The sequence below is a fragment of the Panthera tigris genome, chromosome E1 (genome assembly GCF_018350195.1).
Source record: "Panthera tigris isolate Pti1 chromosome E1, P.tigris_Pti1_mat1.1, whole genome shotgun sequence".
Lineage (NCBI taxonomy): Eukaryota > Metazoa > Chordata > Mammalia > Carnivora > Felidae > Panthera > Panthera tigris.
Genome location: NC_056673.1, coordinates 2,166,108 through 2,184,837, shown reverse-complemented (window position 1 = coordinate 2,184,837; position 18,730 = coordinate 2,166,108). Strand labels below are relative to the sequence as shown.

Sequence of the window (18,730 nt, the reverse complement as noted above, 5' to 3'; positions counted from 1 at the left end):
GAACTGAAGTTCCAGAGGCCTATGGGGTCCCCTTTCCGCTGCCCCCAGACGGACTACACGCCCCTTGATGCATTGCGCGTCGGCGCCCGCGGAGGGAGGAGGGAGAGAGGAGGAGGGAGGGAGGAGGGAGGAGAGAGGAGGAGGAGGGAGCAGGCGGCCGGCGGCGCGGGGGGAGGGGGCCCGGTCCGGGAGTGCGGGAGGCAGGGGTAGAGGGAGGTGGCGGCAGCGGCTAGCGGACTCGAGTCATTACCAGGCCGAGGCAGACACCTCTGTGGAGCGAGGCAGTAGGAGCACCGAGCACCGGAGGCGGCACCGGGATCCCCGGCTCAGGGGAGGGGGGCGCCGGACCGGGAGGAGGGGAGGGGGCGATGCTGGAAGCCATGGCGGAGCCCAGTCCCGAAGGTGAGCTCTCGACCGGCACGGAGCGCTGAGCCGGTGGGGGGCGGGCGAGGAATCAATTGGCAAACTTGGAGGTCGAGCCCGGAGCCCGGCGGGGGGAGCGCGGGGAGGGGGTCGGGGGCCTGCCCCTGGAGGTAGGAGAGCGGCGAGTTGGGAGACCTTGGTGAAAGAGGAGTGGGAGCTCGGGCTGGGGGTAGCTGGAGATCAGACACCGTGAATGTGTGTGTGTAGGGGTGGGGGGTGGGGAGCGGGAGCTTGAACCCCGGAGCTCCGGGGGTTAGGGGCCGAGAGGGCCTCCAGCACGTTGGGGCCCTGAGGCCGGGAGGCTGGGGGAATCTGGGGGCCGGAGAGTTGTTGAGGAGGGAGGATGTGGAAGAGGACTGAGTGAGGAGCCCGGTAGTTGGCCGAGGTGGGGGAGTTTGTGGCGGTGGTGCCGGAGCTCCGGGTAGTTGCCGCCGGAGAGAGCCCGGGGATCGTTGGAGGGGTGGGCAGATAGTTGTGGGGAGAAGAGGGGGTCTGGGTATTGTCTGCGGCAGAGGGACCTGTACAGGGCGGGTAGTTGTGGGGAGAGAGCGCCGGGAAGCGAGGAGAGCCGGGTAGTTGTAGGGGCGGTGGGGCGGGGTGTGTGGGGGGGGTTGAGACCGGCGAGTTGCGGGGGGGGTGCTGTTGGTCGGCGAGGGCTAGAGCCCGGGAGTTGCGGAGGGCGAGGGGGGCAGCGGCGGCAGCAGCGGGGGTCGCTGTAGAGGGAGAGTCGCTGGCGGGGGGGGGGGGGGGTGGGCTAGAGTTTAGGGGTCCGCAGCCTAGTCACTTGGCGGTGAGTACGGGGGCGGAGGGGGGGCGGCGGCCGGAGGGCTCGGAACTGGGCCCGGGGGCCCGGCGGGGAGCCCGAGGAGCTCGAGACGGGGAGGGGCCAAAGCCCCGGATGGGGGCGGAGGGACGGCGAAATTGTGGGGAGCGCGGTATGGGGGGGCAGGTGGGGCCGCGTCCGGGTTAGTGCTCGCTCGTCTGTCCCGGCCGCGAAGTGGCGTTGGATGTGTGAGCCTGTGTGTGTTTAGGGTGGGGGTGAGGGGCGCGCCGGGCCTCGTGCTCGAGTAGAAGGGGCCCGGAGGGCGGGGAGCGGTTCGGCGTGGTCATCCTGGACCCTGGGGGCGGGCGGGTTGCGTGTGCGGTCGCGGAGGGCCCCGGGCGGCAGATCGCGCCCGGGTAGGAACTCGGGGCTCTGGGCGCGTGTGAAGGACAGGGGCAGGCGGCCGCCCGGGCTCGGTCCGGGGAGCGGTATGGCGGGGTGGGGCGCCGAGTGATCGAGTAGACTGTGGAGTCTAGAGAAACCGTGAGTTGGGGGGGCGGGGCGCCAGGCCTCCGGTGGGGGGAAGGGGAGCGCTATAGCGAGGCCTGAGAGGGCGCCGCGCCCTGGCTCCGCCCCTCGCGGGGCGGAAGGGGGAGCAGGGGCGGGTCCAGCACAGCTGGGGACCTGCCGGCCTGGCCGGGGGGACCGGAGAGAAGAGGGGGTCTGCCTGGATCCTCCGAGATTTAGAGGTGGGGTTTCATGCGGACTCTCCGCTAGTGCCTTGACTCAGCTTTTATTGCTTCCACAGATCCACCTCCGACCCTTAAGCCAGAAACTCAGGTGAGGTTTCTCTTCCTTTTGCTGCCGGGGGCCCTCCCCCTCCTCTCTCTCTCTCTCTCTCTCTCTCTCTCTCTCTCTCTCTCTCCTCCCCCCCCCCTTCTCCCTCTCCCCCTTCCTCCTGCCTCTTCTAGACCCCTTGCTCCAGGGTTTCTGCCTTTGGGAATGCCCCTCTTAAATTCCTTGTGATACGTGTTTCCTTTCAGCCACCAGAGAAACGTCGGAGAACCATTGAGGACTTCAACAAATTCTGCAGTTTCGTGTTGGCCTATGCCGGTTACATTCCCTCTAGCAAAGAGGTAGGGACTGGAGGGCCAGTAGCCTGAGGGTGGGTGTCCTAGGACTGGAGAGGGCAGTCTGTGTCACCGTGTAAGGGAAGCCTCTACCCGATGGGACACAGAAGACCAGGGAAATGGGAAACGTGGGAAAACCAGTGCCTGGGGGCAGCTGGGTGACTCAGAGACTCGGCGGGGCCGAGCAGCAGTGAATGGTCGGTCTTGGGTTATTAATGGGAGGCGCCGCTGGATAAGTATTAGGAAGCTGAAAATGGCAACAGACGGGGCTATACGGAAACAGGTAAGGAAATCGCGCTCTGGTCTGCGGGTGACAATGCTGCGAGGCTGTGGGGACTGGGGAGAATGTCCAGAAAGTGAGGGCAGAGGTGACGTGCAGGTGTTCAAGGGGAGATGCTGAGGGGAATTGGGGAGGGGACAAAGTTTCTGAGTACAGTGATTCTCTTTTTTGTTTTAGTGGTTTGGGCCAGGGTATCTCGGGGTAGATCTTGTCCCTGGTTTTTAGGCTGGGTTTGTTCAGGGGCTGAGGTGCCCCTGGGCCCCTGCTGACCCTGGTCTCTTCCCCCCATTTAAGGAAAGCGATTGGCCAGCCTCAGGCTCCAGCTCTCCTTTGCGAGGCGAGAGCGCGGCAGACAGTGATGGCTGGGACTCGGCCCCCTCAGATCTCCGAACCATCCAGACCTTTGTTAAGAAAGCAAAGTCATCCAAGAGAAGGGCGGCTCAAGCAGGCCCCACTCAACCAGGACCCCCAAGGTCCACTTTCTCTCGTCTGCAGGCCCCTGACAGCGCGACCCTGCTTGAGAAAATGAAGCTCAAGGACTCGCTCTTTGATCTAGATGGGCCCAAAATGGCGTCTCCGCTGTCCCCCACATCCCTGACACATGCCTCCCGGCCCCCTGCTGCTCTCACCCCGGTGCCCCTTTCCCAGGGGGACCTCTCCCAACCTCCTCGAAAGAAGGACCGAAAGAACCGAAAGTTGGGGCCGGGAGGGGGGGCTGGCTTTGGGGTGCTCCGGAGGCCTCGGCCGGCTCCCGGGGACGGGGAAAAGAGGTCTCGAATTAAGAAGAGCAAGAAACGGAAGTTGAAAAAGGCAGAGCGGGGGGATAGACTCCCACCTCCTGGGCCTCCCCGGGCACCCCCCAGTGACACAGACTCTGAAGAGGAGGAGGAAGAAGAGGAGGAGGAGGAGGAGGAGGAGATGGCAGCAATGGGGGGGGGTGAAGCCCCCGCCCCCGTGCTGCCGACACCCCCAGAGGCTCCTAGGCCTCCTGCCACGGTGCACCCCGAAGGAGCCCCTCCCACTGACAGCGAAAGCAAGGACGTGGGGAGCACGGAAACCAGCCAAGACGGAGACGCCAGCTCCAGCGAAGGCGAGATGCGCGTCATGGACGAGGACATCATGGTGGAATCAGGTGCGAGGTTTGGGGCTGCCCCGGGTTAGCTAGGGGGACGGGCTCGGGGCTGCTGGGGACCCAAGAGCTCGGCCAGAGCACCAAACAAACCTTCTTACCCCAGGTGATGACTCATGGGACCTGATCACGTGTTACTGCCGAAAGCCCTTTGCAGGGCGGCCCATGATCGAGTGCAGCCTGTGTGGGACATGGATCCACCTGTCCTGTGCGAAGATTAAGAAGACCAATGTCCCCGACTTCTTTTACTGCCAGAAATGCAAGGAACTGCGGCCAGAGGCCCGGCGGTTAGGGGGGCCTCCCAAATCAGGAGAGCCGTGACCTCGCCATCTCTAGGCTGGGACTTCCAGATGACAACAGGACTTGGGAACTGAGCCTCGGGGTCCTCAGTATGTCCCCTGGAGCTTGGATATTGTCCCACTTCACAGGCAGGAATACCCGAGGGAGGCTGGTTTGGAAATGAAGTGTCTTGGTTCCAGCCTCACCTTTCCTTCCCACCTTGTGGACTTGAACGTGGACCCATTACGGTTGGGGGTGGGAGGCCGTCTGGGTCCCTCGACACTTCATTTCTGCCCCTTAGACCTGCCACCCCTCACCTTGCGGGCCAGCGTTGGAATTGGGCTGGAATGGGACAGTTGTCTGTAAAACTCGAGTGTAAATACAGCGCCCCCCTCCCCTTCCTCGTCTTTTCTCTCACTCCCCCTTTATTCTACACCGGTTGTAGTTTTAATTTCGGCCTTCCCCTTTCGGGCAGGGCAGCTCGGAGGTGGAGGGCCAAGCAGAGCCTGGCCGAGGGGAGGAAGGAAAACAGAAAGGTGGCGGGACTCACTCACCTCTTTTGTTTTTAATACCGTCGGCCAGCTGTTTGTACAGACAGCCTGCGTGTTGTAAATAAAGCGGAGTGGGCTCTTTTGTGTTTATAGCCCTCACTGACTGTCCTGCTTGGGAGGGAGGCTTGGGAAAAGCTGACCGAAGACTGGCTGGGAGTGGGGCCGAAACCCACCTCCACGACCTGGCGGCGCGCCTTCCCCCCTCCCCCCAGTCCGGGACCCCCACACCCCCCATCCGCTCCCCCGACACGCACGCTCCAGGGGATCAGACTTGCTCGGAGCACCCCGCCTGAGCAGAGCAGAGCACGGTGGGTGCCGGGGGGGGGGTGGGGGGGGCGGGGCGGGGCGGGGGGGGGCAGAGGCCGGGGGGACGCGGGTGGGGACACATTCGGGGGCGGGGCCGTTGAGGGCTGGGAGACCGTTGCTGAAAGCAACGATCACGTGTCAGGGGCCGTGGGAGGAGCCGGGAGGTCACGTGACCGGGAGGGGTCACGTGGCGGAGGGCGGGCCGGCGCGGACCACGTGACATGGGGAGAGGTGGGCGGGGTGCTGAAGGGCGCCCGCGACGTCGGCGGCGGTGGCGCGCGGCGGCTGCGGCGGCGGAGGAGGAGGCGGCGGCGGCGTCTACGGCCTCGGGTCGAGCCCTACGGCCCGTTCCCCCTTCCCTCGGCCGCCACCCCGCTGCCCCCCGCCCTCCGCCCCGCTGCCCCTCTCCGGCGCCGGGCCGGTCCTGGTCGCCTCGCGCGTCGGGTGGCGGGTGTGCGCAGGCGCGGCGGGGGCGCTTCGCCCCTTTGGGTGGGCGGCGGAGCCCGGGAGCGCGCGGGCGAGACCATGGCGGGCAGCGGCGCGGGGGGCGGCGGTGTCGGGGAGACGAAGGTGATTTACCACCTGGATGAAGAAGAGACCCCGTACCTGGTGAAGATTCCCGTCCCCGCGGAGCGCATCACCCTGGGCGATTTCAAGAGCGTCCTGCAGCGGCCCGCGGGCGCTAAGTACTTTTTCAAGTCAATGGATCAGGATTTCGGGTGAGCGCGAGGCCTAGATTGCAGCCGATGGGGGGGCCGTGCTGGCGTGGATTGGGCAATATCGAGGGGCACAGGTCTGCTCTGGGCCATACTGGGTTTTCTGGGTTCTAGTGGAGCAGATTGTGTTATGCTGGGGTTAGATTGCCTATCCCAGGACGGGCAAGGTTATGCTTGGACAGATTGGGGCGCTCGGCGCTGTAGGACGACAGACTGGGCTGTGCTAAACCAGATTAGGGGAGATTAGGCTATCCTGGAATAGAGTGGGACACAGTGCTTTATTTGGGGAGGTGCCGAATTCACCCGTCCTGTATTCGGAGCAGTCCTGTAGCACACAGGCTATGACGGATGTCGTGGAATCTTCGGGTATAGATTGATTTGTGTTGGGGCAATTTGGGACATCCTGGACTGTATTAGAGCAGACAGGATTGTTTGGGGACGTTCTGGTACGTACTAACGCAAAGAATGCCGTATTGGGACGTTCTAGGCTGCCATGGGGTAGATGAGGCTGTCTGGGAAAAACTTGGGCCACCCTGGTCTCTACTGGGTTGTATTGGTTGATGTTAGTTTTTGCTGGGGTTTGGTTTTTATTGAGCCTCAGTACAGGGGCAGACAAGCAGGGCTTTGGGGGGGTGTCTATGCCAGTACGGACAACTGTATAGGGATAATCCGCTCTATATTGGTACAGACAGCTGCATGTGAGGACATTCTCGGCTGTTTCTAAAATATATTGGGCTATTCTGGAGTAATTTGGGTCATTCTGGACTCGACTAGGATTTTTAATACACAGTGAGTCCTTTTGGGTTTATAGCTCTTGAGACGGAGCCCTCCACCTTCAGCTCTTGAAGGCAGGCTGGATTCGACTGGGGCAGTCTGGCTTCTATGGATAGCTGAACAGACTGGCTTCTACCGAGAAAGACTGTTTGTTGGATGTTGGGAAGGCGGTATTATCTTGGGAGTTACCTGGGGTTGACTGATTGATTGGCTGATTTTGAGAGAGAGAGAGACGGAAAGAGCAAGAGGGGGAGGGGGAAAGAGATGGGGAGCAGAGGATCTGAAGCAGGCTCTGCGCTGACAGCAGCGAGCCCGATGTGGAGCTCGAACTCACGAACTGTGAGATCATGACCTGAGCCGAAGTTGGATGCTCAACCAACCGAGCCACCCAGGCGCCCCCTGGGACTTGGCTGGGATTTAAATCAAGGTTCTACTGTTTGTTAGCAGTATGTTGACGTAGTTAGTATCGAAAATCTCACATAGGTGCGTGGCGCACAGTAGCTTTTCAGTAAGTTGGTACCGTCGTTAATAATGTCGGGTCTGACCCGTCCATAAGCGAGGTTATGGTGTGACATAAGACGGAGTGATTTGCCAGACTAGGTTACGCAGAGACTGAATTATGTTGCAAAACATCCTGTGTTGTATCGAGATTGATTGGCCGTGACTGGGCTGAGTTGTCCCATAGGTAACAAATGGGATTAAGTTGTCACGTATCCAGGCTTCTAGAACCACGTAAGCCAGAGGGTTAATGAGACAGGCTGTTCGAATTTGGAGGTGAGAATGTGTGCGTGTGAGAGAGAGAACCCGTTGAGGGCAGAGATTCTCGTAGTTCGTGTATTTATTCAGCCAGCGTTTGTTGACGCTTAACAAGTGTCCGGTCTGTCGCTGTGTGGCCAGGACAAGGTGCCGAACAGAACAGGCGGCCGTGATTTCACGTGGTGGGTGAGAAGAAGGAGCGAGTCGTGTCCATCCTGACGCTGGGCTTTGGGGTCTGTCAGGCAAGACAGGTTGCTTGGTGCAGAGACCTGTGGGAGGCACAGGGGGGTCACAGCTGGGGTTCGTCTGTCCCTGGGAGGGCCCCGCCTAGTGAGGAGGTACCATTTTCGGTCTAGCGGGTGTTTTCACGTGGGGAAAAGTAGCCCATTTGGAGAGCTCTCTGGGAGGGAGGGAGAGAGAGAAAAGCAAGGAAAACGTGAGACTAGAGGCTTCGGGACCAAAGGGTTTGGGGACAGGGTGTGAGGAGTGGGGTGGGGGTTGGGGGAGGTGCCGGCAAGGCTCCTAAGGTGAGACAGACCTACCTGTAGGGTCACCCAAGGGGACAGGATGGTCTCTGAGATCCGAGTGAGAAGTTGGAAGCGGACCCCAGGAAATCTTTGGAGCAGCATTGAGCCCGGAGGATGAGTTGGGGAGAGAAGGAAGGAAAGGGAGCGAATGGGGAGACCCCGTAGGTGTGCAAGCGAAGGGTTTCAGCGTCAGGGAAGAGGACTGGGTCAGGGCTGGAGAAAGTCGGCGCCCCCGAGCTCCATGGATGCGGGTCAGGAGGTTTGAATTGGGGGTGCGCTGGGGGGGTGGTGAGGCCAGTCTCACCGGCCTTTGTGCCCTCTCTCGGCAGGGTGGTGAAGGAGGAGATTTCAGATGACAGCGCCCGCCTCCCCTGCTTCAACGGAAGGGTGGTGTCCTGGGTGAGCGGCCGTCCCTCTCAGGCCACCAGGCGCTCTGAGCCTCAGTGTCCCCGGCCCACTCGTTGGAGGCCCTGGCTCTTTGCTTCCTCGGCGGCTTGGAGAGCCAGCCGCGGCCCATCAGCCTTCTCTGGGGCCTGTACTGCCAGCTCCTGCTCTCTCTGTGCTCATCCCAAGCACCGTCCCCGCTCAGACCCACCCCCTGCCCCTCTCCGCGTCCTGGGACGCCTCACTTCCCGGTCGAGCCGCTTTCTGTCTTTGCACTTTTCAGCTGGTGTCATCGGATAACCCCCAACCCGAGGTGGCTCCCCCAGCCCACGAGCCTCGGACCGAGCTGGCGCCACCGCCGCCACCGTTACCCCCTTTGCCGCCGGAGAGGACCAGCGGCATTGGCGACTCCAGACCTCCATCCTTCCAGTGAGATTGGGGATCCTTGAGTCCGGGGGAGGGAATCGAGGACGTGGAGCCCCAGCCCACTGATGCGGGCCGCGAACCGTCTCTGCCCATCCAGCCCTAACGTGTCCAGCAGCCGGGAAAACCTGGAGCCCGAGACAGAAACGGAGTCGGTGGTGTCTCTGCGGCGGGAACGGCCTCGCAGGAGAGACAGCAGTGAGCATGGCGGTGAGGGGGGGCGGGCCCGAGGCCGGGTCCTCCGGGAGCCCGGGGAGGGCGGTGGTGGGAGTAAGGAAGGGGGACAGCTTCCTGAGGTGCCTGTTCATGCTCAGCGGGGGGCCACAGGCCTGGCGGCCCCTCGAGGCTGGAGCGCCACCTGGCCGGGTACGAGAGCTCCTCGACGCTCATGACCAGTGAGCTGGAGAGCACCAGCCTGGGCGACTCTGACGACGACGACACCATGAGCAGGTAGGGCATCGCCCATCCTCCTGTCCTCCTCCTCCTCCTCCTCCTCCTCCTCCTCCTCCTCCTCCCCCTCCTCCCCCTCCTCCCCCTCCTCCCCCTCCTCTGCCCATCCTCCCTTCCTCCCCGCCCCCCCCTCCCGTGACCGCCTCCGCCTCCTGACAGGTTCAGCAGCTCCACGGAGCAGAGCAGCGCCTCCCGCCTCCTGAAGCGCCACCGGCGGCGGAGGAAGCAGCGGCCGCCCCGCCTGGAGAGGGTGAGGGGGCTCTCACGGGACAGCTGGACCTTGGAGAAGTCGGGGGCCTTGGTTCAGGGGGTGCGAGGGCACAGGAAGCGAGCACCCCAGGGCCCGTCCCCGGGTCGTCGGAGGCAGTGCGGCTCCTTCCCCGTTTCCCCGACAGGCCTCGTCCTTCAGCAGCGTCACCGACTCCACCATGTCCCTCAACATCATCACGGTCACGCTCAACATGGGTACGGGGGAGCCCGGGCGGGGGCCGGGCCTGCGGGGGCCCGGGGGGCGCGCGGCGGGCTGCCCCCGGTCACCCGCGCCCCTTCCGCAGAGAAGTACAACTTTCTGGGCATCTCCATCGTGGGCCAGAGCAACGAGCGGGGCGACGGCGGCATCTACATCGGCTCCATCATGAAGGGGGGCGCTGTGGCGGCCGACGGGCGCATCGAGCCGGGCGACATGTTGCTGCAGGTGCGCTGGTCCTGGGCCCCGGGGCGGGGGGTAGGGTTGGGGGCCCCGGCGGCCTCTGACCCGCTGGCCCGGCTTCCAGGTGAACGACGTGAACTTCGAGAACATGAGCAATGACGACGCGGTGCGGGTGCTGCGGGACATCGTGCACAAGCCGGGGTGAGCCGCTGGCCCGGCCTGGGTCTGCTCTCCTAGTGGTGGCGGCGTCTCGGTTAGAGGGGGCGTGACATCACGCGTGTCCCGAGAGCACGAGGCGGGACCGTGTGACGTGACAAGTAACCGTGGCGTGGGGGTGCCTGTGTGAGCCCGGCTCAGGTCGTGACCTAGAAGGTGGCCGGCGCCTCCGACGCCCCTTCCTCGGTCTCCCCGGAGGGCATTGTTCTCCTGCCTTGCTGTCACTGCTCCATTCGGTCCCCCCACCTCGTGTGTGTGCACACGCGTGTATGCGGGTTCGTGAATCGCATCGGTTAGCTCTCTGGTTCCCGGACTTACACTCAGCGGCATTTCTAGACTGGTCTGCGTTGGTGGGTCCCTCTGTCTCTGGTGTCTTCTCCGTCCTGTTCCTCAGCCCGTCAGTCCCAGGCCCGCACACTCCCGAGCCCTTGCCGGCCACCCCCGCCTGACCGCTTCTCCCCTCCCACAGCCCCATCGTGCTGACGGTGGCCAAGTGCTGGGATCCCTCTCCCCAGGCCTACTTCACCCTTCCTCGGAGTGAGTGGTGCCGGGGAGGGTCTGTGGCTGCCTGGGCAAGAGAGCAGGGCTCGGGGTTGGGCCTCCACGTGGCGGGAGGCGGTGGGGGAGGGTCCGGAGGGAGGCGGGGTGGGAGTCTGAGTCGGGGAGGGCCGGGGAAGCATCCGTCTCGGGGGGCCTCCTCTGTCCCAGATGAGCCCATCCAGCCCATTGACCCCGCTGCCTGGGTGTCCCACTCCGCCGCGCTGACGGGCACCTTCCCAGCCTATCCGGGCTCCTCGTCCATGAGCACCATGACATCGGGGTCCTCTCTGCCTGACGGTGAGCCCCCAGCCCCGCCTCTCTCCCCTCCCCGGGAGGCCTCTCGGTGGTGCTGGGGCCCTACCCTGCCGCCTCCTTTCTCTGACAGGTTGTGAGGGGCGGGGTCTCTCCATCCACACAGACATGGCGTCTGTGACCAAGGCCATGGCAGCTCCCGAATCTGGACTGGAAGTTCGGGACCGCATGTGGCTCAAGATCACCATCCCTAACGCCTTCCTGGGTAGTTCTGGTCTCTGGGCAGGTGGTGCTGGGGAGGGGGTGGGGGAGGGGCAGGGCAGGAGGCCCCGGGCTGGGAAGGGCCCAGGCAGGGGTGAGGCAGCAGTCGGGGAGGAAAACCTGAGCGCTTTTTCTGCTCCGTGTGCCCCCAGGCTCGGACGTAGTTGACTGGCTTTACCATCACGTGGAAGGCTTTCCTGAGCGCCGCGAGGCCCGCAAATACGCCAGCGGGCTGCTCAAGGCTGGCCTCATCCGACACACGGTGAACAAAATCACCTTCTCTGAGCAGTGCTATTACGTGTTCGGGGACCTCAGTGGCGGCTGTGAGAGCTGTAAGTGCCCCCATCCCCGCCCCTTCCTGTCTCCGGCCCACAGCCAGCCAGGGTGCCCGTGGTCACTTGAGCAGTGTGTGTCCTGCGTCAGGCCCCGCCCCGACCAACGTCCACTTGCGTCCTGCCTCTCAAGCCGTGCGCCACGCGCAGGGCTGTGTGCTGGGGGGGGAGTGGAGTCTCCTGAGTCTCAGGAGAGCATGGGCCCTGGGTGAGCTCTGCCCTGACCGCGGCAGAGGGGTGGGTGTTTCCTGTCAGAGGCCCTCGTCTCCGCCCCCCGTCGTGGATGGTTCTGGGGAAGCAGTGCCCGGTTTCCCTCCGTTCACTATCTTTGCGTCCTGGCCACTGGAAGCAGTGACTCCCGGTCTCCCTCTCGCTCTGCAGACCTGGTCAACCTGTCCCTGAACGATGACGGTTCCAGCGGGGCTTCGGACCAGGACACCTTGGCCCCTCTGCCTGGGGCGACCCCGTGGCCCCTGCTGCCCACCTTCTCCTACCAGTACCCAGCCCCACACCCATACAGCCCCCAGCCGCCACCCTACCATGAGCTCTCGTCCTACACCTATGGCGGGGGCAGTGCCAGCAGCCAGCACAGCGAGGGTAAGTCGCGGCTAGATGCCAGCGGCGGGGTGGGGGGGATGCAGGCAGGAAAGGCTGGTGCAGGGGCGGAGGCGGGGGTGACCCGGGGCCGCTGGGCTAGGGCTCAGTTTGCCTCCTCTCCTCCACCCCACAGGGAGCCGGAGCAGTGGGTCAACACGGAGCGACGGGGGGGCGGGGCGTACGGGGAGGCCTGAGGAGCGGGCCCCCGAGTCCAAGTCCGGCAGCGGCAGTGAGTCCGAGCCCTCCACCCGGGGGGGCAGCCTTCGGCGGGGCGGGGACCCTGGTGGGGCTGGTGATGGGGGCCCGCCCCCTTCCAGAGGCTCTTCGGGGGGCACGCCCAATCTCCGAGCCCACCCCGGGCTCCATCCCTACGGACCACCCCCTGGCATGGCCCTCCCCTACAATCCCATGATGGTGGTCATGGTGCCCCCGCCCCCACCCCCCGTGCCTCCAGCAGTGCAGCCCCCGGGGGCCCCTCCGGTCAGAGACCTGGGCTCTGTGCCCCCGGAGCTGACCGCCAGCCGCCAGAGTTTCCACATGGCCATGGGCAACCCCAGTGAGTTCTTTGTGGATGTTATGTAGAGCACGTGGCGGGCCTGTCCAGTCAGCGCTTGGTGCTTCTGTCCTGTGCCGGGGGTCTCGTCCGTCACGTGCCTGGCACTCCTCTGGCCCAGCTCAGCCCAGCCTGCAGGCTGCTGGGAGGCGGCCGCCCCTGGGACTCTCACCAGCAGTGCCTGGTTCCTCCCCTTTCCCTCCGGGGGTGCGCAAGGGACCTTGGGTTATTTTTAGCTTTACTGTTTTTGTACGCCTTTTGTGGGGGGGGTTGAAGTAGACTTTCGTACGTTTTTCGGACTATTTTTTTAGTAGATGTTTCTCTTTTTATACGAAGAACCTTTATCTCCTGGGCCCTTCCCAACCCCGAAATGTGACCTCCTCCTCTGTCCGTCCAACTCTGTCCTGTGCAGGGTAGCGGTGGTCAGCGGTACCCTGGGAGGAGGAAGGGCTGGGCACCCTAGACAGCAAAGGAAGGTGGGGTGTTCGGTCTCGGGGGCCCGTGTAGCTGCTTTTGTTACTCTATTTATTTAGTCACCTGTATAAGACACCAAATAAAGCAATAGAGGCCAACTGCGCACGCCTCTGGCTCCTTTCTTTGGGAGGGAGGCAGGCAGTGAGGGAGAGAACTGAGGCAGCAGCGAGGCACGGCTGGTGAGAACCTTTACTTGTGAGGCAGGCAGTGGGCCTCCGAGAGCAGCCGCCGCCCGGGGGCCAGGCCCTCCTTAAGGCAGAACGAGGGGGCTGGGCTTTGGCTTGGGAGAAGGCACAGGGGGGGCGGGCGGGCGGGCAGGTGGCGGGGAGTCCTCAGAAGCCGAGGGGGTTGCTGGTGACCACACCGCCTCGCTCCACCAAGGCCGTGGAGATGCTTTTGAAGTTCCGGAAGAGCTCCTGTTGCTGCGGGTCAGACTGCAGAGCGGTCATGGTCTCCCGGACCCGCGCGGCCGCCTGGGGAGAGGGCAGGAGAGGTCCAGGCCTGCGCCTCCGGCCCCCCGCGCGCCCTTGGTAACCCCGAGCCTCACCTCGATACACCAGCTGTCGCAGAGCATCTTCTCGTGCTGGGCTGTAGGGTGGCCCTCGCTCAGGGATCTCGAGGCCCTGGTGCAGGGCAAGAAGAGACCGCACAGCTGCGCTGGGAGCCCCGGCCCGGGACCCCTGCGGCTCAGGCCTCCCACGCCACCCCCTCACCTGGACAGCACTACCACCATGGTGTAGAGGTCAATGGCACTGTCTGCCAGACGCTGCAGCACGAACTGTTCATCTGTCGGGTATGTGGGACGGCGGGGGGAGGTGTCAGCCGGAGGGAGAGGGAGCGGGGGGAGTGAGGGCGGGGGGGACGGGGTAGATCTCACTCACTGACAATCCCCTTCTTGTGTTTTATCAGCTTGGCCTCCACCACGGCGGCGAACTGCTCCAAGGCCTGCACCACCTGCCCCGAGAGGAGAGGGGCTGGGGGAGGGAGCCCGGCCGCACGGGCCCTCCGCCGCCTCCGTCGGGCCCGCCCGACTACTCACCAGCTCCCCGCTGCGGCTCAGCTCCCGGTGGATGACGCCGCTGAGACTCAGGCCGCTGCCCAGCCCTGCCCGCCTGAGAGGACGGGGAGAGTGACGGGTTAGTGGCCGCCCCGTGCCCCTACCGGCCCCGCCCCGGCTCTGAGCTGACCTCCTCAGCTGTTTGCCCGCCTCGCCTAAGAGAAGGCCGGCGTTCCCAAAAGGATTCTTCAGAGCATTGCCGAGTCCGGAGAGTTCCTTTCCTTTGTCCTGTGTGGGGAGAGGGCCTAGCGCTCAGGACGTGCTCTTCTCCCTACTCCGCCCCTCCCCCCCCAACCCCGTTCCCTCTTACCACGCAGCCCTGCAGAGCCACAAACAGTCGGAGGATGTCGTTCGTCCCTTCGAAGATCCGGAAGATGCGAAGATCTCGGAGAACGCGCTCCACCCCAGGCTCCTGCCCCGGGAGGCCAGAACGCACACCCCTGCCGAGGCGCGCCCACCCACCCCGCCCCCCGTCCCAGCCGCGGCCCCCCCCGGGGCCCAGAGCCAGCCTGTACCTTCATGAAGCCCATGCCGCCCATGATCTGGATGCACTCGTCGGTCACCTTCCAGGCGGCCTCCTGGGAACAGAGAGCCCTGTAAGACCGGTCTTGGAGCCAAGCTCCCACGCTGGGCTCTCCCCCACCCTGTGGGCCTGGGACCTCACCGAGCCAAAGATCTTACTGATGGCGGCTTCTATCTGGAAGTCCGTGGATCCCTGGTCCATGTTGGCACTCACCATGTAAGCCATGGACTGAGGTTGCGGGGTGGGAACACGGAGAGGAAACGCAGCGCGTCGGACTCGACCCGGCCACCTGCGTGTGCCCTAGCTCCTCGCGGCCCTGGCCTTCACCTTCTAGCTCCACCCCTCACGCACGGTGAAACACTGGGTCCCCCGAGTCAGTTCAGTGGGGGCTTCTGGGCATCTGACTTCTTTGAAGGGGGTGAAGAGGTAAGGGCGGGGGAAACACTGGGTCCCCCGAGTCAGTTCAGTGGGGGCTTCTGGGCATCTGACTCCTTTGAAGGGGGTGAAGAGGTAAGGGCGGGGGTGCAGGCGGAATAAACTTCAGCTACTTCTGGAAGCATCTCCGAACAGCACGGCTCTCCCCCTCGTGCAGCGACTGAGCTGACTACGCCTCCCCGCATCCCCTAGGGCATTGGTGTGAAGCTGGAGACCCACTGCCCCAGGTGCTGCTGGGGGTCGTGGTCCAAACCGACTATGGGGAAGAAGGCCCCGTGGCTCTGGGGAGCGTGGCTCGGGAAGACCCTCACCTCAGTCACGTAGTGCAGTATAGCCATCCGGGCCAGCTTCTCCTGGATCAGCCCAAAGTTGTGAATTTTATCCCCAAACTGGGTACGATTCGTAGCATGATCCACCTGGAAGAAGGCACAAGGGTCCCACTGTGGTTAACCCAGTGCCCCCCGCCCCCCGCCAGGCAGAGGGGCTGGGCTGGACACAGACCTGAGCGATCAGGCCTGGGAGCTGCCAGCATGGGAGGGGTTTCTGGGGGGATGGAATACCCTCAAGGGGACAGGGCCACATGGGAAGGGGGACCGTGTGACTTCTGGCCAGGCATGGTACTCACCGCCTTAGCGATGATGCCCTTCATGGTGCCTGCAAGGGCCGCGGCCATGCCGAACCTTCCGTTGTTGAGAATGTGCATGGCGACCTTGAAGCCACCCCCTACCTCGCCCAGCACGTTTTCTGCCGGCACCCGTACTCCGTCAAAGTACACCTCTGCCGTGTTCGAGGCCTTGATGCCCATCTTCTTCTCCGGGGGCCCGCTGTGACAGGGTGGGGTAGAGAAGCAGAAGTGTGCTCAACAGGTCGCGGGGGCGGAGGGGGGGGGGCATTTGTTACAAGCCAAGGAGGAATTAACATCAACCAGGAAAGGGCGTGGGAGGGTGCGGGCAACTGTCCCTGCCTGCCCGGAGGGGAAGGAGGCCTGGCTATTAGCCCACTGGATGCTGGGCTCGCTGGTTGCGGGAGCCGGACCTTTATGTTGGTTCTGTGCGGATTGGTCCCAAAGAGAACATGCCGTCTAGCTCTTTGGGTTTTGCACACGTCCCCGGGGTGACCTGTGACGCCGTCTGCTCTGTGCTGCCCCCAAACCTGGCCTGACCTTTTCCTTCCTCCCCAAACCCACTCACTGGGTAACACCTCCAAAGCTCCTTTCCACCACAAAAGCTGTGATCTTCTCTTTCACGGCCCCCGTGGCTGCATCTGTAACTGGTGTCTTGGCAAAGACCGTGAAGATATCTGCCAGGCCCCCGTTACTGTGGACAAAGGAGGGCCAGTCAGGGTGCGGAGGACAGGACAGAACAGTGGGGGCCGGGAGTTGGGTGGAGGCGGACAGAAGGAAAGAAACGGGAAGATTGCCTGATCCAAATCTTGCTTCCATTGAGGGTGTAATATTTTCCACAGGGGCTGGGCACAGCTGAACTTCGGATGGAGGCTGCATCCGACCCACTGGAGGGCTCGGTTAGACAGAAAGCAGCTATGGTCTCCCCTGGAGGTAGACAGTGCCTTTAAACGGGGTCCTGATGGGCATCAGAGGCCCCTCACTGCACCTTTCCCTCCCCAACACACACACACACACACACACACACACACACACACACACACACACACACACAGAGGCAACTCCTCAACATCTCTGGCATCCCGTTCACCTTCACATTTCCCGACCAGCACACCGATCCCTTCCCAGAATCTTGCCCAACCGACCCACCCAGCTGTGTGGTGACCTTAGTACCACTGGCCCAGGATGCCCCCAGTCCCGGGGTCTCTCGGGGCTGCCTCACCAGATGCCAGTTTGGGGAGGTACTTTTCTTTCTGAGCCTTTGTGCCAAAGAGCAGGATGCCTTTGAATCCGATGCTCTGATGGGCCCCCAGGGTGATGCCCACGCCAAGGTCATGAGTGCCCACGATCTCCACTAAGCGGGCGTACTGCAGGGAAAAGCAGGCATCCGGGGCTCTTACTGGCTGCATGGGGCCGTAGCAGGGAAGTGTGGGCCACAGGCAGGGCCTGACCTGGGCAGCCCACACTGTGACTAGAGAGCCAAAATGTCACCGTGATAGAGAGGGACACGGATGTCTCCCCAGCTCTTGGGAGAGAGGCTTCCTAACCTATTGTCAGTCTCTGCCATTAGGACTGGTGAGCCTGGGAGAAGTCCACAACCCTAAGGGACTGTGTCCAGTTTGGTGATGTGTTTGGGACAGGTATGTGCATCCTGGGAGGGTCAACACGGGCAGGTATTTGGTGGACCTGAGCCTTGGGTCAGGTGAGCAAGGAACTTAATCACGGCAAAGCTGGGGTAGACTGGGATGCTGGGAGTGACCGAGGGGACCCCCCTCACCTGGGTGTTACAGAGGCCCACGCCGCCCAGTTCGCTGGGCACTTGCAGACCAAAGGCCCCCAGCTCCTTGAGACCCTGTAGAGTGGTCTCCTCCACCTTCTCCATCATGTCGTTCTTGGCAGGATCGTTGACCTCCTGGGGAGGGCGGGCAGAGGATGCATCCACGCTCCTTTTTTTTTTTTCTTTTCCAAAATTTTCTTAAGTTTATTTATGTTGAGAGAGAGCAAGTGGGGGGAGGGACAGAGACCGGGAAAGAGAATCCCAAGCAGGGTCTACCCGGTCAGCTCAGAGCCTGAGGCAGGGCCAGGACCCACGAACTGAGACATCACGACCAGAGCTGAGACCAAGAGCTGGAGGCCCAATTGACTGAGTCACCAGACGCCACCAAGCTCCTTTTAAACCGCTGAGCACCTCTCCCACCCCATCAGGAACCAAGCTATCAATTCTCCCGCCCCAGTCACTCCTCACCTCAAAGAAACGGGACACAGGCCCCACCAGCTCTTTGAGAAACTGTGTCTGCTCCTCGTTGAGCACTGTGGGGGCAGGGAAGGACAGGCTGGTCAGGCGGCCCAGGCGGTCAAGGGAAGCTGCCTTGCCCCACCCAGCTGTGACTACCCCTTACCAGAGGGGTAAGGGAACACCTGGTCGGTGGTGAGCTGGCCCCGGAACATCCCGGCTGCAAAGGACTTCGATTCCTGCGCAGGGAGAAGGGGGTTTCAGGGAGCTGTCCGCGGTGGGTGAGCCCCTGGCTTAGCTCCTCCCGGCCTGGGGGCCACCTACCGCCTTGGCCTGCTTCTCCTGGGTCGAAGCCTCAGGGGAAAGGGGATCTGACTTCTCCAGAACAGCCTGGGGAGACGTTCAGTTAGCGAGGCCGGGAAGGGGCTTCCGAGATGCCAAGGAGAGTCCAGGGGGACAGCTGGGGGGCGGCGTCGGGCGGGGGCGGCGACCTTTCCCCCAATTCCATCACCAGGGCACCCTGGCCTGACCTTTCCCCTACTTTCAGCGGCAGGTGACCGGGGTGGAGAGGGAGACCCCTGCCGGCGGCGGGGAAGGGGACGCCGGGGCGGACCCTCACTCCCACACGCCGCGCCCCAGGCCGCCGTCACTCACCTGAGTCGCCCCACTGGCATAGGGTCGCCGGGCCAGGCCGAGCGGGGGCTGCCCCAGGAGCGCACGGGGCCACGAGCTGTGGGGGAGCGGGGGTTTCAGTCCCGGCCCGGTCCCCAGGTCCGAGGCCACCCCCGCTCCGTCCCTTCTGTCGAACACACACCTTCCGAACCCCAACCTCCGCAGCTGCCGCCCCACGATCGGGGCCGTCCGTACCGCCTGCATCTTCGAACCGCTCGAGCCGCCGCCGCCTCGAGCGCGGGACCAGCGCCGCGGTCCCGTCTGCCCGAGTCTGGGCGCCCCCACCTAGTCTTGACTTTGCTCCACAATGCACCGCGAGGTGGGCGGGCGGGGCTTCCGGCCTCGGGGCATGCCGGGAGCTGTAGTTCCGGCGCGCCCTCGGCCTCTGTATTCTGGTTGACCTAGGGCGGTCTCCGAACGTCC

General features: G+C 63.6%; 3 protein-coding genes and 1 long non-coding RNA gene across 7 annotated transcripts; 2 read left to right on the top strand and 2 right to left on the bottom strand.

The window, feature by feature from the left end:
- Window positions 1-166: 166 nt before the first annotated feature.
- On the top strand, window positions 167-4,643 carry PHF23 (PHD finger protein 23). Of its 2 annotated transcripts, none has more exons than XM_042967214.1 (5): window positions 167-402; window positions 1,995-2,026; window positions 2,230-2,322; window positions 2,891-3,728; window positions 3,832-4,643. In XM_042967214.1, the coding sequence occupies exons 1-5, from the start codon at window positions 369-371 to the stop codon at window positions 4,044-4,046; spliced, it is 1,212 nt and encodes a 403-aa protein (XP_042823148.1). In that variant the 5' UTR covers window positions 167-368; the 3' UTR covers window positions 4,047-4,643. The 2 variants fall into 2 exon arrangements, with proteins under 2 accessions (XP_042823148.1, XP_042823149.1); XM_042967215.1 differs by lacking the exon at window positions 167-402 and adding an exon at window positions 1,407-1,434.
- On the bottom strand, window positions 2,263-3,941 carry LOC122233681. The gene is made up of 2 exons (XR_006211348.1): window positions 3,819-3,941; window positions 2,263-2,997 (listed from the first exon to the last, which is right to left on the bottom strand). It is a non-coding gene; the product is annotated as an uncharacterized LOC122233681 (long non-coding RNA).
- A 562-nt stretch (window positions 4,644-5,205) lies between the features above and the next one.
- Window positions 5,206-12,864, top strand: DVL2 (dishevelled segment polarity protein 2). Of its 2 annotated transcripts, none has more exons than XM_042965840.1 (15): window positions 5,206-5,580; window positions 7,964-8,033; window positions 8,302-8,447; window positions 8,542-8,651; window positions 8,756-8,891; window positions 9,051-9,141; window positions 9,287-9,356; window positions 9,446-9,585; window positions 9,665-9,741; window positions 10,226-10,293; window positions 10,465-10,593; window positions 10,682-10,813; window positions 10,962-11,141; window positions 11,523-11,738; window positions 11,872-12,864. In XM_042965840.1, the coding sequence occupies exons 1-15, from the start codon at window positions 5,387-5,389 to the stop codon at window positions 12,318-12,320; spliced, it is 2,208 nt and encodes a 735-aa protein (XP_042821774.1). In that variant the 5' UTR covers window positions 5,206-5,386; the 3' UTR covers window positions 12,321-12,864. The 2 variants fall into 2 exon arrangements, with proteins under 2 accessions (XP_042821774.1, XP_042821775.1); XM_042965841.1 differs by having other exon boundaries at window positions 5,207-5,580; window positions 8,542-8,639.
- Window positions 12,800-18,629, bottom strand: ACADVL (acyl-CoA dehydrogenase very long chain). 2 transcript variants are annotated; one of them, XM_042965842.1, is made up of 20 exons: window positions 18,450-18,629; window positions 18,290-18,365; window positions 17,960-18,025; window positions 17,802-17,874; window positions 17,648-17,712; window positions 17,180-17,314; window positions 16,625-16,769; window positions 16,200-16,329; window positions 15,971-16,096; window positions 15,406-15,604; window positions 15,092-15,196; window positions 14,487-14,573; window positions 14,338-14,400; window positions 14,133-14,234; window positions 13,953-14,050; window positions 13,805-13,877; window positions 13,647-13,719; window positions 13,479-13,551; window positions 13,313-13,388; window positions 12,800-13,238 (listed from the first exon to the last, which is right to left on the bottom strand). In XM_042965842.1, exons 1-20 carry the CDS (start codon window positions 18,509-18,511, stop codon window positions 13,098-13,100), a joined length of 1,968 nt encoding a protein of 655 aa, XP_042821776.1. In that variant the 5' UTR covers window positions 18,512-18,629; the 3' UTR covers window positions 12,800-13,097. The 2 variants fall into 2 exon arrangements, with proteins under 2 accessions (XP_042821776.1, XP_042821777.1); XM_042965843.1 differs by lacking the exon at window positions 17,960-18,025.
- Between the last annotated feature and the right edge of the window lie 101 nt (window positions 18,630-18,730).

Excerpts from the sequence above, each read along its gene's own strand:
- PHF23 (XM_042967214.1), top strand. The coding sequence starts at position 369 with ATGCTGGAAGCCATGGCGGAGCCCAGTCCCGAAG. Across the intron at positions 2,027-2,229 it reads CCCTTAAGCCAGAAACTCAG|CCACCAGAGAAACGTCGGAG; the intron begins GTGAGGTTTCTC and ends GTTTCCTTTCAG. Across the intron at positions 3,729-3,831 it reads GGACATCATGGTGGAATCAG|GTGATGACTCATGGGACCTG; the intron begins GTGCGAGGTTTG and ends TTCTTACCCCAG.
- DVL2 (XM_042965840.1), top strand. The coding sequence starts at position 5,387 with ATGGCGGGCAGCGGCGCGGGGGGCGGCGGTGTCGGGGAGACGAAGGTG. Across the intron at positions 8,892-9,050 it reads GACGACGACACCATGAGCAG|GTTCAGCAGCTCCACGGAGC; the intron begins GTAGGGCATCGC and ends GCCTCCTGACAG. Across the intron at positions 9,742-10,225 it reads GACATCGTGCACAAGCCGGG|CCCCATCGTGCTGACGGTGG; the intron begins GTGAGCCGCTGG and ends CCCCTCCCACAG.
- ACADVL (XM_042965842.1), bottom strand. The coding sequence starts at position 18,511 with ATGCAGGCGGTACGGACGGCCCCGATCGTGGGGCGGCAGCTGCGGAGG. Across the intron at positions 17,875-17,959 it reads AGGAGAAGCAGGCCAAGGCG|GAATCGAAGTCCTTTGCAGC; the intron begins GTAGGTGGCCCC and ends CTCCCTGCGCAG. Across the intron at positions 14,235-14,337 it reads GCGGCATGGGCTTCATGAAG|GAGCCTGGGGTGGAGCGCGT; the intron begins GTACAGGCTGGC and ends CTCCCGGGGCAG.